General features: G+C 41.2%; 1 protein-coding gene across 4 annotated transcripts in view; it reads right to left on the bottom strand.

Annotated features, from left to right (window-relative positions):
* Positions 1 to 16,314, bottom strand: part of LOC140898940 (uncharacterized) — an 82,081-nt gene that overhangs the window by 23,082 nt on the left and 42,685 nt on the right. The window contains exons 3-7 of one of the 4 annotated variants that reach the window (XM_073313563.1): positions 13,571 to 13,622; positions 13,371 to 13,473; positions 11,675 to 11,838; positions 7,808 to 8,053; positions 6,915 to 7,096 (exon numbers count right to left, since the gene is read on the bottom strand). In XM_073313563.1, the coding sequence (XP_073169664.1) occupies positions 6,915 to 7,096; positions 7,808 to 8,053; positions 11,675 to 11,838; positions 13,371 to 13,473; positions 13,571 to 13,622 (747 nt within the window). Of the gene's footprint in view, positions 1 to 4,052; positions 7,097 to 7,807; positions 8,054 to 11,674; positions 11,839 to 13,370; positions 13,474 to 13,570; positions 13,623 to 16,314 lie in introns of those variants that run through there. The other 3 variants (XM_073313560.2, XM_073313565.1, XM_073313562.2) reach the window with 3 other exon arrangements.

The raw sequence follows: 16,314 nt of genomic DNA, 5'->3' as shown, positions 1-16,314 counted from the left end.
TGAGGTTGGTCTTTGGCTATGAATAATAGTGAGTTGGCTATACTAGTAAAAAAACACACTCTGTAATTGTTAGGGCAGTAGTTTTCAACTTTTAAATGGGGGCTTTAGTTTAGATGGCTTAAACTAGTGCTTTTGGATTTCTTTTTTCTTTTTGAAGTGGGAATTGGGGGAGTTTGCTCTGTGAAAAGAGGATCACCACCAAACTGCAATCAAGCCTTTTATTTATGCTTCCTGACCAAACTTTTCTGGAAAGATGTCTTATTTCATGCTGTCTGTCCTCTTGGGGGAAAAAAATGCAGCACAGGGACTGTTTGCTTATTCCCCTGCTTTCAGTATCATTGCATTTTAGCAGTTCAAAGAGAATGTGCCTGGGTGATTTTCCCGCCTTTTCCCCCTGAGTTATTTTCCCACCTTTTTTGCCTGACAGCCTTTCTGTATCAAGTTTGGGAACAGAGACCCCAATTACAATGTCTGGGACCAGCTTCTGAAGAAAACTAATTACGTTATTTCCTTTGGCAATGCCTAATGTGCAAAGATTGTTTCTAAATCTATATTTCAGATCATTTTGCTTTTTTTTATTGTTGGCTGTTCTTTCAATGAGGTAATTTCATCCTTAAACTCATTAGTTGCTATAGCATTTTTTGTAATTCATTTTCTAAGAGTGCCATATGAGATTTAACATCATACATTTCCAGAAAGGCCATGAATTTTTTGAAATTGCCAGTCAGCTATTCCTTTCAATGCTGATGTTACAACTGCTTGGATGCGTTAAGTGACTCCATTAGCTTGCGTCTTGTCACCTTTCTTTCCCCTTTAATTGTTTACATTTTATCCAGAGGATACATTCTATCTTTTTGACAAACTATGTGTTTGTTAGAATTTATTAGAATATTTCAAATGTTTTGATAAGTGAGATCAGGCCAGACAACTATCTTGCTGCAAACTGTTTTTCTACCTCAGGGCGGGGAAAAGCAAATATAAGCAACAAAATTAACATTGATTGACTGGATTTTATAAAATGACTGAAAGGAAAGTAGATTTCTGCTCACAAACTGACTGCATCTTCCTGCCGAAGCAGCTCCCCGTATTAAAAATTTGACGTACTAACTGTAGTAGATATAAATATTAAATGCTTGTTTAAAACACAAATCTAAATCTTCAAGTTTAGTACAACAGTAACTGCATATTTGACTCTGCTAGGTGTTTAATTCCCTTAAACTTCTCCTTGCCATTTTAGCTACCTAGGAGTAGTTGATTGCTTCTGAAGAAAACTAGTGCCCCGCAACCTGGTTCTGCTATATGGTGGTAGGGTCACTTCAAAGAACTGCTGCTACCTTGCTCTTACTACCAATGAGCAAAACCGGGCCCATGCCTTCTTCTGAAATCCTGTTACTATCAATTAGCTAACGTTGTGGGTGAGGGGGAAAGGTGGAAGGAATAGCTCAATCTCAGTATGAGCTACCATCTTATTGTGTTTCTGGTATGGACGCTATAGCTATAACACAGCCCAAAGATATTTCTAATCAAATATAAAGTGGAATATAGAGAGGCTTTCATTTCAAGTTTTACACACTACACCAGAATCGCCAAGTTACGAACATCAGTGTTATGAACTGACCAGTCAACCACAAACTGCATTAGGAACTGGAAGTACACAATCAGACAGCAGCAGAGACCTCCCTCCCCCCAAAAAAGGAAATACAGTACTGTGTTAAATGAAGAAAAAAAAAGGGGGGGGGTGTGAACTGACAAGGTAAGGAAAGTTTCGGTGCTTGTTTCATTAAAATTAAGGTGGTTAAAAGCAGCATTTTTCTTCTGCATAGTAAAGTTTCAGAGCTGTATTAAGTCAATGTTCGGCTGTAAACTTTTGAAAGCACAACCGTAATGTTTTGTTCAGAGTTACGAACATTTCAGAGTTATGAACAACCTCCATTCCTGCGGTGTTCGCAACGGAGGTTCTACTATACTTTTCTAGGTTTTAGATTCATAATCTGATGCTTTTTTCCACGTAATTGTTAAATTACTTCCCTCTTCCTAAAAAGAAAAGGAGTACTTGTGGCACCTTAGAGACTAACCAATTTATTTGAGCATGAGCTTTCGTGAGCTACAGCTCACTTCATCGGATGCATACCGTGGAAACTGCAGCAGACTTTATATATACACGGAGAATATGAAACAATACCCCCTCCCACCCCACTGTCCTGCTGGTAATAGCTTATCTAAAGTGATCATCAGGTGGGCCATTTCCAGCACAAATCCAGGTTTTCTCACCCTCCACCCCCCCACACAAATTCACTCTCCTGCTGGTGATAGCCCATCCAAAGTGACAACTCTTTACACAATGTGCATGATAATCAAGTTGGGCTATTTCCTGCACAAATCCAGGTTTTCTCACATCCCCCCACCCCCATACACACACAAACTTCCTGTTAGCAGTTTTTAATCTACTGTACCTAAGAAGAGTTCTATATAAATAAGAACACTAATTAGCACTGCAAACTGATGAACTTGTTCTAAAAGTAAAATGGGTGACGGGACAGGTTTAAATACCCACGATACTTGAGTGCATTTTTGAACCCTGGCCTTTTTTTTTTAAATATAGGACTTTAATGCACTTTTACAAAAATTTCTTACAAAAGCATTACTAATTTTCTCTTTTTTCTGTCTTGCCTAGCTGCGCTGTATGCTGTTAGTTTTCCCAGCTGAGTGAGAGTTTGGATGCTTCTGGTGGTTTGTGTCTGGTCTGATATGCTTTCAGATACCGTGTTGATGGGTGTAGCATAAGAATATGAATAGAGCAGGCAGCTTTGCAAAGCAGACATATATGCTTTTGGAATAGGCTAGCTGGAGCTATGTCAGAGGTAATCTACCATAATGGGCTGGAAGCCAGTTTTTGGGGCAGGCACACTTGTTTTAGCCCGCCTCTGCCACTTCCTTGTCCTTACTGTGCCTCAGTTTCCTCATTTACAAAGTGGAGTAACATCTATCTAAGTGAGGTGTCGAGGATTAATTTTTTTAGAGTTGGTAAGAGGAAGCGCCAAGTTATGTATATCATACTGAAACTCTTCAGTGTGTGTACCATGGAGACTTTTTTTCTTTTACTAATCCTAGTTCATGAGTACAGTGGAGGGAACACTATACAACTTTCCTCCACCAGCAGCCTTCATACTTTTCTAGTTAAGCACTACCTACCCCTGTGATATTCAAACAGGTTTTTCAACAGAAACGTGGGATTATTGCCTGGGGGAAATCCTACTGTCCAATAACAGTGGGTTGGTTTTTAGTAGGAAAGCAAAGATGCAGCCATTCTTTTGAAACCAAGTTTAATATAAGAATCTGCTTATTGTGGCATTTTCCTATTCTAGCTTTTTTTCTATATCCCACTTTTAATAGGGTGTCTGGCACTTCCAAAGTTTGCAGCAGCAGCTACAGCTTGTCTGAAAATAAGTACATATTCAAACTTGTATTACAATCTTCAAGAAAGGGAAAGTCCTAGTGTGTATATATACTATCCGTGCTGGAGACCTGCCCTGCATCCCACCCAAGTCTGTTTCCCAGGTGGTTAGTGGCTGTGTAGGTATTATGAAGGTAGCACATGCTGTGAATGAACATGAGGGGTATATTTTATACAGCAAGATGCAAGTGTGACACCTTCCCTCCATCGCTAGCTGTGGTGAAAGGCTTCAGAGAAGACAGACTGTCTACTCTTTGGCTACGAGGATAACTAGGACAGGAAGTCAGTGTGGAGAATATGAGCAATAACCTCATCTTAAGTAATGTAACTGGATAAACAAGATGTAAGAATATAAATCCTCTTGCTTCAGGGCATTAACTCAGGGGGTGTGGGGAAAAGCTTCTGTGATGAGCACATTATGCAAGAATGATTCATCATATTTCTTGCTGATTTCTCTACAGGCTCTGGTCCTGTTGGAGACAAGGTACTAGCATAGATGTTCATGGATTCCAAGGCCAGAAGGGACCATTGTGATTATGTAGTCTGACTTCCTGTATCACATAGGCCATAGAACTTCCCCAAAATAATTCCTAGATCATTATTTTTAGTAAAAACATCCAGTCTTCCTTTAAAAATTGCCAGAGATGGAAAATCCACCATGACTCTTGATAAATTGTTCCAATGGTTAATCACCCTCACTGTACAAATTATGCTGTATTTCCGGTCTGAATTTATTTAGGTCCCACTTCTAGCCATATTCCCTCTGCCTGAGGCAGTAAAGTAGTTACTAATTACTTGGTGGAGCACAAGTCATTCAATTCATTCTTACAACACAAAAAGCAAGTAATAGTGCCAAGGCAATTTATTCAACTAAAGAAATTCATACATTAATAAACGCTCATTGGAAAAAAAAACACCCTTCATTCTCTCTCTCCCCACCCAAGCAATTACCGAAGGTAACTGGTCACTTGAGCGTTTTCCAAAAGTAATTTTTTTAATATTTATTTTGCAAGTTGAAGTCTAAAAACAACAAAGCATAATGACTCTGCATTACAATGCAAGTGTTACATGTGAAACTCAATAGGTAGGGACAGAGTTCATTAAAATATATAGAGCACTGCAGATTTCTCTAAATATATTGGCTCTTCCCTTTAGTTCTTGTAACATTAATAAAAAAACAAAGCTGAAGCCAGAATTTTGTACTTTAAAATTCAGCTCGATGCAGGCTGGCAGTAATAAGAATTAACAGAAATCTGTGTGTGTAGGTCTGTTTTTCAAAAAATAAGTTACTATGGGATACTCTCTCTCCCTTCTCAACCACTACCAGATGCAATGCTTCTATTTCTACACATAAAACATGCTAGGCAAAACTAAGACCATGTGTTGTGCATCTCAGACATTAATAGGTGGTGGATGGAAGCTGGGATAGCAGATGAAATCTTAAATAAATCAGGGCCAAACTGGGGTTAAATATTTCAAGAGGCAGGCTTAGATGTCTGGGCATAGAAATATTAAGATCGCTCATTTGACTCCTGGTATAGTGGACACAGGGTAGATTGCATGAAGATTTTTCCCACCTTGGGCATCTGTTCATCACATATTTGGAGCCCTTTATCCATTTTTAGAACAGCTTAAACCAGCTACAGTCACATAGCTCCATGTGACACAATCCTTTCACTTAGGAAAGTGAAATGCTTTTAGTTGCGGGTTAAGTATGCATACATTTCTTGCTAAGACAGGAAAATATCAGTGGGAGGCAATTAAAATACAGATTGGCTTATTAAAGGCAATTGAATTACCAGACTTCCCTTTGGTTCAGTTTTCCATTTCATGCGCTGGATTTGTAATCGGGGTAGCATAGCTACTAAGGAGTTCATTTCAAAAGCGGGCTATGAAGTCTGCCCCACTTAGTTTGCTTGTTGTTTTGTTTTAAGGCTTGCCTGCTAAAGGAAATAATTCTGCAGTCAGTAGCTGGTTGATACAGTATTAAAACAATAGCAGCTGCAAGCATCAGGATGCTGAAGACTTTATTGCTAGTGAATAGTATTTTTTGTATATGCCCTCCTATTGCCATGAAGGGTGCTCCCTTAATTGTTCAGACCTAGACAGTGCTAACCAAGAGTGTAGAAAGTTTGACAGGGTTAATATTGGAAATTAGTATTAATTATTTTGATAGCATCAGACTGAGTGCGCTCTCATGGAGTGTGCCTTTAACACTCTAAAGTGTTAGACTAAGGTCTACTCGTGCCCTTTAATGCTAAGGAAACAGAAGATACTGATATGAACAAGACTTTGTACTAAAGTGGAGAGGTTACCAACTATTTAAAAAATTTTACAGGGTTTTTTTTTTAATACATAAACATGCAAGTCCAAATTCTACTCTTGGATAGCTGGAGGCAACTTCAGTTGACATCAGTAGGGATTATGCAAGCGTACCTGAGAGCAGAATTTGGTTCATAACATGTAGCAAAGAACAAAGTGACCCTGAGGACTGGTCTACATTCCACACCATGTGCCGTAAAGTAATCAATCATTTGTTTTCCTGTAGTGTACCAGAACACAGTTACTCAGTATTAGACACCTTTGTAGGGGAGTCACTGTATCAGTCTCTTCCCTAAGCCACAATTAAAATTCTCTGTGGAAGAATGGAACCGAAAACGAGACCATGCCGTGCACATTATTAGGCCCAACTGAGCATGAGAAAAGATAACTTTGTTTTGCGCTTTGCTAGGTTACCTTTTCCCATAACTCCAATCTGCTGCTGAGAAGGAAAAAAAGGTGCGTCTGTCCGCGCTTGCTACCCTCCATAGGCACAGCAGCTTCTTCTCCAGCAGAAGAGTGAACAGCTCGGGTCCTTATTGCATCTGTTCTCACAGACAGATTCCTTCAGTCACTCTGGAAGCCTCATTGAACCGATGTTTGACAGAGGGTATGAGCAGTTAAGGAATCAAAATTCTGTGGTGACTCAAGTGTATTGGTGTCTGCACTAGGCAAGCTGCACTGGCCCCTGGAAGAGCTATAGGTCTTCATGTGATTGCTATATAAATTGGGAGACTTTTCCCAAATGGGGAGATCCAGTGTGAAATTGGCAGGCCTGGCAGAGCTGCCTCCCCGAACAGTCAAGACCACTGGTTGTTTATCGGGCACAGCCTTCACTGAAGCATACACAACATTTTGCTCAGACAGCGTCTCTCTACACTGACTAAAGTGCTCTGCAAGGACCAGAGGCTGCTGGTCATCCCCTTCTTCAGAAATAACAAAAGCTGGTTTGGATTTGTCCATTTCTATTGAGAGCTCCTTGGTTTTTGAACAGTTGATTAAGTTGCTTTTGAGGCCAGTGGGACCATGGCTTTGGTTATCAAGTGGAGGTGTCACCCCCATGTGTTTTGAGGGATCCAAGAGCCTCACCTCTTTGCAATCAGGGGAGCTGGTTAAAAACCCAAAATAAGGGTTCCCAAACCTGGATTTCTTCAAGCTAGAGGAGCTCAGTTTCCCCTGCCTTTGCGCAGATTGGGTTAGCGGGTATGATGTGGTGCTGGTGGACGAGTCAGAATAAACAATATCTGAGATTCCCTCTATCTCAGTGGCTGAAATTACTTTTCTGGTTGTTACACTCTGGTTTCTTGTGGATGAAGAAAGACCCTACCAAAATAATAATACAGTTAATAAACATACTTTGAAATGCAGCAGTCTAGAAAACCTTTAACCTTAGGGAATTAAGAGTTGAAATTCCATGGTGCACTTGTCATGACCAAGAGGCTACATGCTTCCTTCCCTTTCCGAAAAGCAGTACTTTGTGCATGGGAGGATACGGAAGCATCATGTTAACTTTATAACAAGCACTCTTGGTTTGACATCTGCAGAGTCAATCAGAGAGACAGCTAGTCATCATGGGTCTATGGATTCTTTGCAGTACAATACTAATATATCAATTAAAAGAAACTTAAGATATATCCATAAAAATTATGCAGAATGACTCAAGATGATCCATTCTGAAGAAATAATTTGTAAGTTTAAAGGAAAATAATCCTTTATCCAGAGGCTTAGCCCCAGGAGTTGCAGCTTCTCAGTGCTGCAGGATCAAGCCCCAGATGACGTATATTTTATGGTAATGTGAACTAACAGTCTCCATCTCTGTTGCATGCATGCACACATGCATTAAAGGCCTTGGACCTTTTCAGCTGACATGCTCAACACATGCACAAGGGAAAGGCAGAAGAGCGGGAAGAGGAGTTCACATCAAAAAGTAGGTGAGTCTTTATATTGCACAAAGTGCCCCTTTGGAAGTTGTCTTTAATGTTGTTAGGAGCACACAGTCTGAATCCCACACCTTCCCTCCTTGTGGATACTTACACTGCTGTCTACCAGTTTAGTGAAGGGACTGTTAGTGGTCCAGCTATACCATTTTTTCTGTAACTGAGGTAACGGAGTGAGTAAGTCATGAAATGTGCGGGCACTCCATGTCCGTTGCCTTGGATGATGGTTCTCTGCCTGCGTGTTCCCTTTATCCACAGTACCTGCTCCTGGAGCCACATGATCAGAAGTCAGCCAGTCTGATACACAAGCTGGACTTGTGACACTTCTCTTTAGGTTTTTGTCCTGAAAAACAGAGAAATCTTTCAACATCTCCAGCCAAAGGTCTCAAAAGTACTTTACATGCAAAGGCCCTAATGGCACTTAGAAACACTGAGCTATCTGTGAAAGTGACTCTGGCTCTTTAAACACATCTTTTCTTGGGACAAGATGGGGCAGCTTGGACAGCACCTGCCTAAAGCATGCCAGAACAGAAAGCATTAAACCCACCAGGTTCACCATTGCCTTGCCCTGCCCACACAAGAACATTTTTACCTTGATTAGCCAGTTTCAAAATATCTCCCACTCAGCTAGAAAACCCTTTGATGCCAGAGAGACTGTTCTCTCAAGCAAATGCATTAGGGCATGTTTACATTTCTCCATGGGGATATTTACCAAACAGCCACCTTCTCAGAATTCTCCTTAGAACTTTCAAGGACTGATTATTTCTAGAACAATTAAATTTGATTATTTAAACCCAATCCAGGGTGCAGACTAATTTGTTGATTTTTTTAAGCTTGATTTGGTAGTTGCATTGCTTTATTTTCATTTTAATATAAGTAATATCAGCTTAGCTTTGGCACTGTGTTTTACTGATGTCATTATTAAGAGTTTTAATAAGATTTATTTAAAAAAAATATGGAGTTGGATTTCTTTCAATAAGCACTGTGAGTCCAGAACCTTTGAGAACCTGGTGGATATCAACCAGTCAACCTAAAGGCCTGACCAGCTCCCCTCAGTCAGTCTTTGGTTCTCACAGGTCTCTTGATCTAAAACCATGAACCTTAATGACCTGAGCTAACAGTCTTAAATTTTTTAGCCAAAGGCTTCTGTAGTCTTCCCCAGTGTTTGACGCTGGTCTCTGAGATATCCCCACCCTGACACATTTTAGGAAGGTAGCAAGCCAGTCCCTGGTACCAAAAAGGTTGAGAAACACTGGTCTAGCCAATAGAGGGGGACAGATCCACATTGTAAGATCTACTCAGTTTATACGCAGAATTAAACATCTAAGATCAATAGAGAATACAATGCATGAGAAGGGGAAAGATGGTGGAGTGAAGGCAATAAACACAGAGCTAAAAGTGATTATATAAATAAAGCAGTCACATGGTTTCCATTCTCTATAGCAGTTGTCTACATGTCCTATATTTTCCCTTGGAACACATGTACAGGATTCATTTCTTCCACTCTTGCCAGTTCTCTCCCTCAGGGCCTGCAGCGTAGTTCCTCTACCCTCCAAAGGTACTGAGACGCTGCAGAGAAGTTTGTTTACTTACCCAGCACATTGCCTGGATGTACCCTTGACTCCCAACAGCAGATTAGCTTCGGGGGGGGGGGGCAGGGGGATGTTTAAACCCAGCCTGTCATTCTCTCACCCACCCCCCTGCCCCCCAGCAAAACTCAGGCTCACACTCGGTGGGAGGCTTGGGAGCCGCTGGCCAACTACTATTTCTCAGTAAAAGGATTTAGATAATCTTTGTGTAAAGCTTCTTATGATTCACTTTGTCTAGACAAGCATTTCAGTTGAGGTGAGTGAGTTTGGAATCCTTGTCTACTGTAAAGGCTCAAGCCTTCACACCTCCATAAACATTGGGATAATATCAGAGTAAGAGCCAAAAAAGCAGCTGCATGCCGGTGGATAACAACATGCACCGTTTGCCTAGGCTGTCCTACAGAAGCTAGCACATACAAACCATATTATAGAGGGGAAGATAGAGTAGGAGCCCACCTATTCAGAGCAATATAAATGAGGATTAGAGGACATTTTTCAGGACCGCCTTCTTTCTGCAGATGCAATTTGTGCCCCCAACAATGTGCATCGGGTACATTCCAATCGTGAGTGCAAACCTGAGTAGCTGCACTTCTGCCTTGTAGAATGAGGGTGCGAATCAGCTTGTCTGAAGTGCCGCTGTTTAGATGTGGGCCTGCTGCAAGCCATTTTGTAGGTACATTTTGCTTCCAAAACAGGGAGGATGGGTCTCAACCATGCTGAAAATCTAGCATTTAGAAGGATTTCTTAGCCTCTTCCTATCCAGGCCTACCACTGTTATCAGGCAACAAGTATGGATTCATAAACCCCTAATCCAGATTCTTTAGCTACCTAGCTAAGAACATGCTGTGGGAAGCACTCCTGAGCAGTAACATAAGATCGCTCCTTCTAAGCCTTTTGTCCAAGATCAAGTGTACTCTGGTTTCTCTTCAGATCAAAAAAATCTTTTGTCTTTTACTTTCACATTTTAAGTATCTTCTAGCAGCTGGGGGCTGGAGAGGAGAGGAAATAATAGCCTGATTTTGAAAGGCGAGCATCCACCGCTCAATGATTTTTATGGCATTTGTGGATGCTCATTGTTTTTTTTTAAATGGGAGGAAAGAGAATATGGATTTTCCATCTATCCACAACAAACTGAGGTTTCATCTCATCAGCACCGGATAGAGTTCTCACCAATAGAGTCATACTTGGCGAGAAAGCACAAATCTTGCCAATTTCCACTCTATCGTCCTATCCACCTCTGTGAAATTGTGCCACGGATGATGATGTAGGTGGAAAGGAGATATTAGAGAATGTAAGAATTTTAAAGCTATGCACAACTTTTAAAAAATTTGACTTCTATCTATGCAAACTATTTCTTCTCTTTTACACCTTAAATATTTTAAGATTTAATGCAGCTACAGAATGGTAGATTAGAGCAGTGTTTCTCAACGACTGCTCTGTGGACCCTGAGATCTTCCCTGAGATCTTCCTGACCCAGTTTAGGGAAGCAGGAAGCTGGTCCCTGATATTAAAAAAGTTAAGAAACACTGGATTAGAGCATTAAAACATTTTTAATGGGTCTTAGTGAATAAATCCCTGCCGATGATACAGAAGGCTAATTTAAGAAAAATAGCAGTGGCCCATAGTCATGTAAGTTTTCACTGTTCTACAGGCTGGCTGTTTTTCATTAATGGATGTAATTCTGTAGAGATCCATGTACATTATTAATACTTTAGGAAAATCCTAATCAATACTGTATCCTAGCGGACTACGCTGGCCTCCAGCCAAGGCCAGGGATGCAGGCACCCCATACTTTGTACCCAGGGATAAAGTCACATGAGCTACATGACGGACTGGTGTGCTTCTGCACTATGTCATGCTTCTACACTTACATAGCAAGTGTTGATCCCAGAACGATTTCAGAAACATATGTTCATCACCACCCTGGGTGCTCAAGGGAAATGCAAGCAAAAGGATTTTTGAACCCTATGTGTTTGCAAAGAAACATCAGTAAGAGCTGCAAGGGAGTATGCTAAAATAACACTCACACACCCCAAAAAAAGTAGGGAAGCCACGTTACAGTATTTAAATTTTAAAAATAAATTAAAAAAAAAACGTTTGTAAAGAGCCCTGACACATAAAGCACCCAATTTATTGGCAAACATTTATTAAGCTTCCCAACCTAGGAGCTACAGTAACACAAATCAGCCACAACAACAACAGTGCTGCAAGTTAGGTAAATAATATTACTGACGGATTGAGGAACTGTGTGGTTATATGACTTGCCCACAGCAAGTTAGTGACAGAGCCAGGACTGGAACCTGGGAGTTTTGACGCTCAGTTCCTTCCTCCAACCACTAGAAATCTTTTCCTATGGTACTTCCACGTGTGTCTACCTGTATTCTGTATGTGGTAAAACTCAACCCGCTGGCACCAGGGCCGGTTGAAATAATAAATACTTCATCGCTCCCCGTTTCAGTGGTCACGGCTGACACAGGAGAGGGCATGTCTGGGTCAGTAGGCTGAGAAGAGTGTTCTGCGCTGCCTCCAGAGGAAGTGACTAAGGCAAGGAAAGACATAGAAAGATTTTTTAAGTGACCGTCTCCTTTTGTTTAGGCTGGGCAAATAGCCCACCTTCCTCTTCCCATTCTAACCCAGCCTAAAAAATCAGCCCTTGGCTGCCACCCAGATCTGAAAAAAATTCAATCATTCAACCACTTGCCTTGTCCTAATCTGCTGAAATTTGGCTAGGAAATCAGAAGGATTTAAAACCAAAGCCCTTTAGAGATCCTCTCAGTGACCTTTCCCAACAAAGGGAGATTGGAAACTGTTAGCAAGATTGTCAGCACAGAGTTGGGATTTTGAACTGGGATCTCACAAGAACGTCTGTGACACACAGGTGGCTTGGTGCCAGCTGGCAAAGGGTTTACTGGTCTGTAACAGGTTTCAGAGTAACAGCCGTGTTAGTCTGTATTCGCAAAAAGAAAAGGAGTACTTGTGGCACCTTAGAGACTAACCAATTTATTTGAGCATGAGCTTTCGTGAGCTACAGCTCACTTCATCGGATGCATACCGTGGAAACTGCAGCAGACTTTATATACACACAGAGAATATGAAACAATACCTCCTCCCACCCCACTGTCCTGCTGGTAATAGCTGTAACAGCAGCTCCTAACAGGCCTGACAAACTCAGCTCAGCATAAGTAGTTAACACATATTTCAAGGTCCCATTTCAAGGGACCATTAGTGGGCTATTTCACGTTGAATGGTCCCTTGAAATATGTGTTAACTACTTCTGCTAAACAATCTATCCCACTTTGTATTTACCTGTGACGCTTGGAGTAGGTTTCCCAGACCTGAAGAAGAGCTCTGTGTAAGCTTGAAAGCTTGTCTCTCTCATCAACAGAAGTTGGTCCCATAAACAACATTATCTCAGCCACTTTGTCTCTCTGGAGGGAAACATTGATGGACAATCTCCACCAACATTAGACCCAGTACTTCTGTATTGGCTTTTACCAGCCATGAAGGACCTATGAGTTATAGTCAAAGTATCCCAGCACCCACTACTGTCACTCACTGGGGTTCTGTAGATGGCTCGCTCTGGATCAGAGCAATTTTATCCACAACGTTAACATGAAAAAACTTTGGAACTGTGACTGCTCCAGGGAATCTGAGTGTTCCAAACCCAGTACTTAGACAGCCATGCTCTCCAGATGACACAAAGGGGAGGGTGGTGGGGGAAAAAACCACAACTCTTGAAGATTTCACAGGTGTTTTTAAGCCAGCAATATGACAGAATGAACCAAGGCCACATTTGCCCTGCTAACCAAGTGTATGCATTGTGCCATGGATATGACAGTTTCTGTTGACAGAGTTCAGAAATAACACTTCTGAGTATTCCTTGCCAGGGAATTACTCTACCAGCAAGAGGGAGGGCAAAAGGGGGTAATTCCACACCAAACACTTTCTAATATGTGACAGCTCACACTGCATCTCCACACACACAGCTGAAGAGGAAGATTCAGAGAGAGAGACTGACTTGACTTAATGGGCAAGGAGCTATGGGTTGAAACAACATACTCTCCAGCTTACCTGCTTGGTCCTGGCTGACAGTGTGATTGTTGTTTTCATTCTCTCGAGTTGGCACCACAAGTTGGAGCTCATTGATATCTATGGCGGAGTTCTGGATCCCATTCTACAACTCAGAACACGCCCCAGTAAACATCTACAGACAGACAGCGTAACAGCTAATGTGCAAGAGAAACAAAATCACCAAAAGAATTAGCACTAACCTCCTGGTCACTGTGTGCATTGGAAGGGTTCCTTTTGAGGCACATTTTCTGCCTGAGGAAAAGACAGCAACAATCCCATGAATTAGCTAAGGGTCCATAGGAGAAAAGTTCTCATCCATGTTCATTTTAATAGGAGAAAACACAACAGAACAACTATGCACTAGCATGTCTATCCATGGCACTTTACAGCTTTCTCTGCATCAATGATTGTGTGCTAAGGAGCAATTGTTATCCCCATCTTATCAGGGAGTCCGCTAAGGCAGAAGAATTACTTTTTTAAGAATCTGCAAGGTATCTGCAGCAGAAACAGGAGTTTATTTCAGATATCCCAAGTCTCAACACCTGTCCTCCCTAGAAGGGTGGAACTTTGACTTCTCTAAGTAGAGCATACTGCAAAATATGTAGTCCCCCCTGGGTCTCAAGCTCTGATACAGTTCATTGGCTTCACCATACCAGACATTTTATTATATAGAACAAAGCATTCTGAGATATTCTCAGCCAAGAAGAGGCAAATGTTATTTATTTTTATGAAAATTGTATTAAGGAAAACAACAGCAGCTCATTCCCAAGTAAGAGAACTTGTCAAAGACTGAAGGAAACCAAAAGAAGATTCCTTAACAAGCTCTTATCCAAGATTTCTTCTTCTAAAACTGACATTATAGAACAGCCAGCATCACTACAGTTGTGGTGAACTAGAACTTCAAGATGCCTCTGAAAGAATCAAAACACTCCCCACTGCTCAGAACTCCCCAGGTACTAACAGAGATCAAAGTGCTCTGACCTAAGATAATTATTTAGGTGTATAACAGCATGGCACTAGGCACTTTACAGACATGTAAGAACACTAAGGTCCTCCCCTGAAGGCTACAATCTAAAAGCAGACATACAGCATTTCCCCCCACATATAATTTATTACATTTAATAAAGATTTTCAGTCATTCATTAGCTAATGTTTCCCTTTGGGGATGCTGCAGTGGGACCAGGGTTTACCGGCAATTTGGAAGAGATAAGGGTCTTGGAGCAAGAAAGGTCGGAGACATTGGCATTGCTGACCTGGTCAGTAAAATAGTTCCAGGTACATGTAACTACATGCAAGGAGGACCTGAAGGAGTAGTTAGAAGCATGGCTTAAGTAGTGCTCAAAGGACAAGTGAAAAATACAAGAACAAGATTGTGCCGTACCTCCAAGTCAGGGTCATGGAGTTTAATTTACAGAAGACATCTTGAAACAAGGGTGCAAACAACTGAAATTAAACATCCTTATAAAAGGAGAAGAACATTTAACTCTTTTCTACAGTTTCTAAGTTTGATGCCAGAGAAGACAGTCTGATTCTCATCAGAATCATCTCAGGCCTACAGGGCTACTAGAGGCCTCCTTCCATGCTATCTGCTCTGTTCAAGTCTCTGCTTGTCTATCCACTGTCCCAGAACCCCTGGAGTACCACTAGTACCGTTCCCACCGAGACTAAAGGGGAAGCAGTGTGTGTCCAGAAAGTTGGCAGCCAAAGATGCAATCCAGAAGAGCCCCCCACCACCACCACCAAGATACCCACTTCATACCATTATATCACATGTCACATGCTACGTATCTTACTTCGGTTTCTCAGATGAACTCATGGAAGGCGGGGGACATTCTTCCCCAATACCTCACCTTTAAAACGTCCTACAAGGGGGAAAAAAGTGCTCGGACTGGTATGGGTGTCCGTTGTCACAACAGCATCACATGTTCCCATGTGGCTGTATAATCCAATCTGTGAGGACCAGATCAAAGTGCTATCATAGGAATATGCAGGTTTCCACTGAAGATTTCACATGAAGCTTGGCTCTTTTTTCAATCAATCAATCAAACAATTTTTCATGGCTGTCTTCTTCAGAGTGTTTATTGACACTTGCTTTCTATTAGATCTGTCCCTGGCTATGTCTTCAAAGTTATCAGTATTTATGCTGCATGAGGTGAAATTCTGCTTAAGGATATCTGAAGTGTTTTCATTGACATCCTCCCGCCTCCTCCATTCTTTCAGAGTTTCAATTCATCACAGAAAACTTTTCTGGAAATCTATCATACCCCATTCTGATAATATGATCTGTTCATCTAAGCTGAGCTTTCATGATCATTGCCTCAATGCTGGGTTTTTTTGCTCTTTTCAAGTACGTTAATTATTGAGACTTTGTCTCACCAGTGGACCTTCAGGATCGAGCCGAGATAGCACATGTGAAAATTTTTCAAGTTTTTTAATATGTCTGTGGTAAACAGTCCATGTTTCACACCCATTTTAAATAGGCGGCTGTCACCGCTGCATTATATATCATCAGTTTTGTTGACTGTTTGATGGTGCATTGGTTGAGTAGCCTATTGAAAAAGGTCTTTCAAAGGCCTGTTTGCCTTTCATATTTATTGATCCAGAGAACTGTCACTTTGTATTGCCAAGGTTTATAAATTGGTTGACAATCTTTAGTTCTATACCATCGATGGTGATGTTTGGCTCGGTAGTAATTGTTGATGGAGCTGGGTGGAAGAGGACTTTAGTTTTTTCAAGGCTCATGGTAAGTCTAAACTATTTAGTTGCTGCTGAGACCCTGCCAAAGATAAGCTATAGGTCACTTTCACTATGACTAAGTACAGCACAGTCATCCTCAGAAAGGACTTCACATAGGAGTTCTTCAGGAACTTCTGTCTTTGCAGTAAGCCTTTCCCATCAGTTCTGTACATTATGTAGATGCCCTTTTGAAGCTTGTCCATTGTAT

Source organism: Lepidochelys kempii, chromosome 15 (assembly GCF_965140285.1).
Source record: "Lepidochelys kempii isolate rLepKem1 chromosome 15, rLepKem1.hap1, whole genome shotgun sequence".
NCBI lineage: Eukaryota > Metazoa > Chordata > Testudines > Cheloniidae > Lepidochelys > Lepidochelys kempii.
This window is presented reverse-complemented; position numbering and strand designations above follow the sequence as displayed.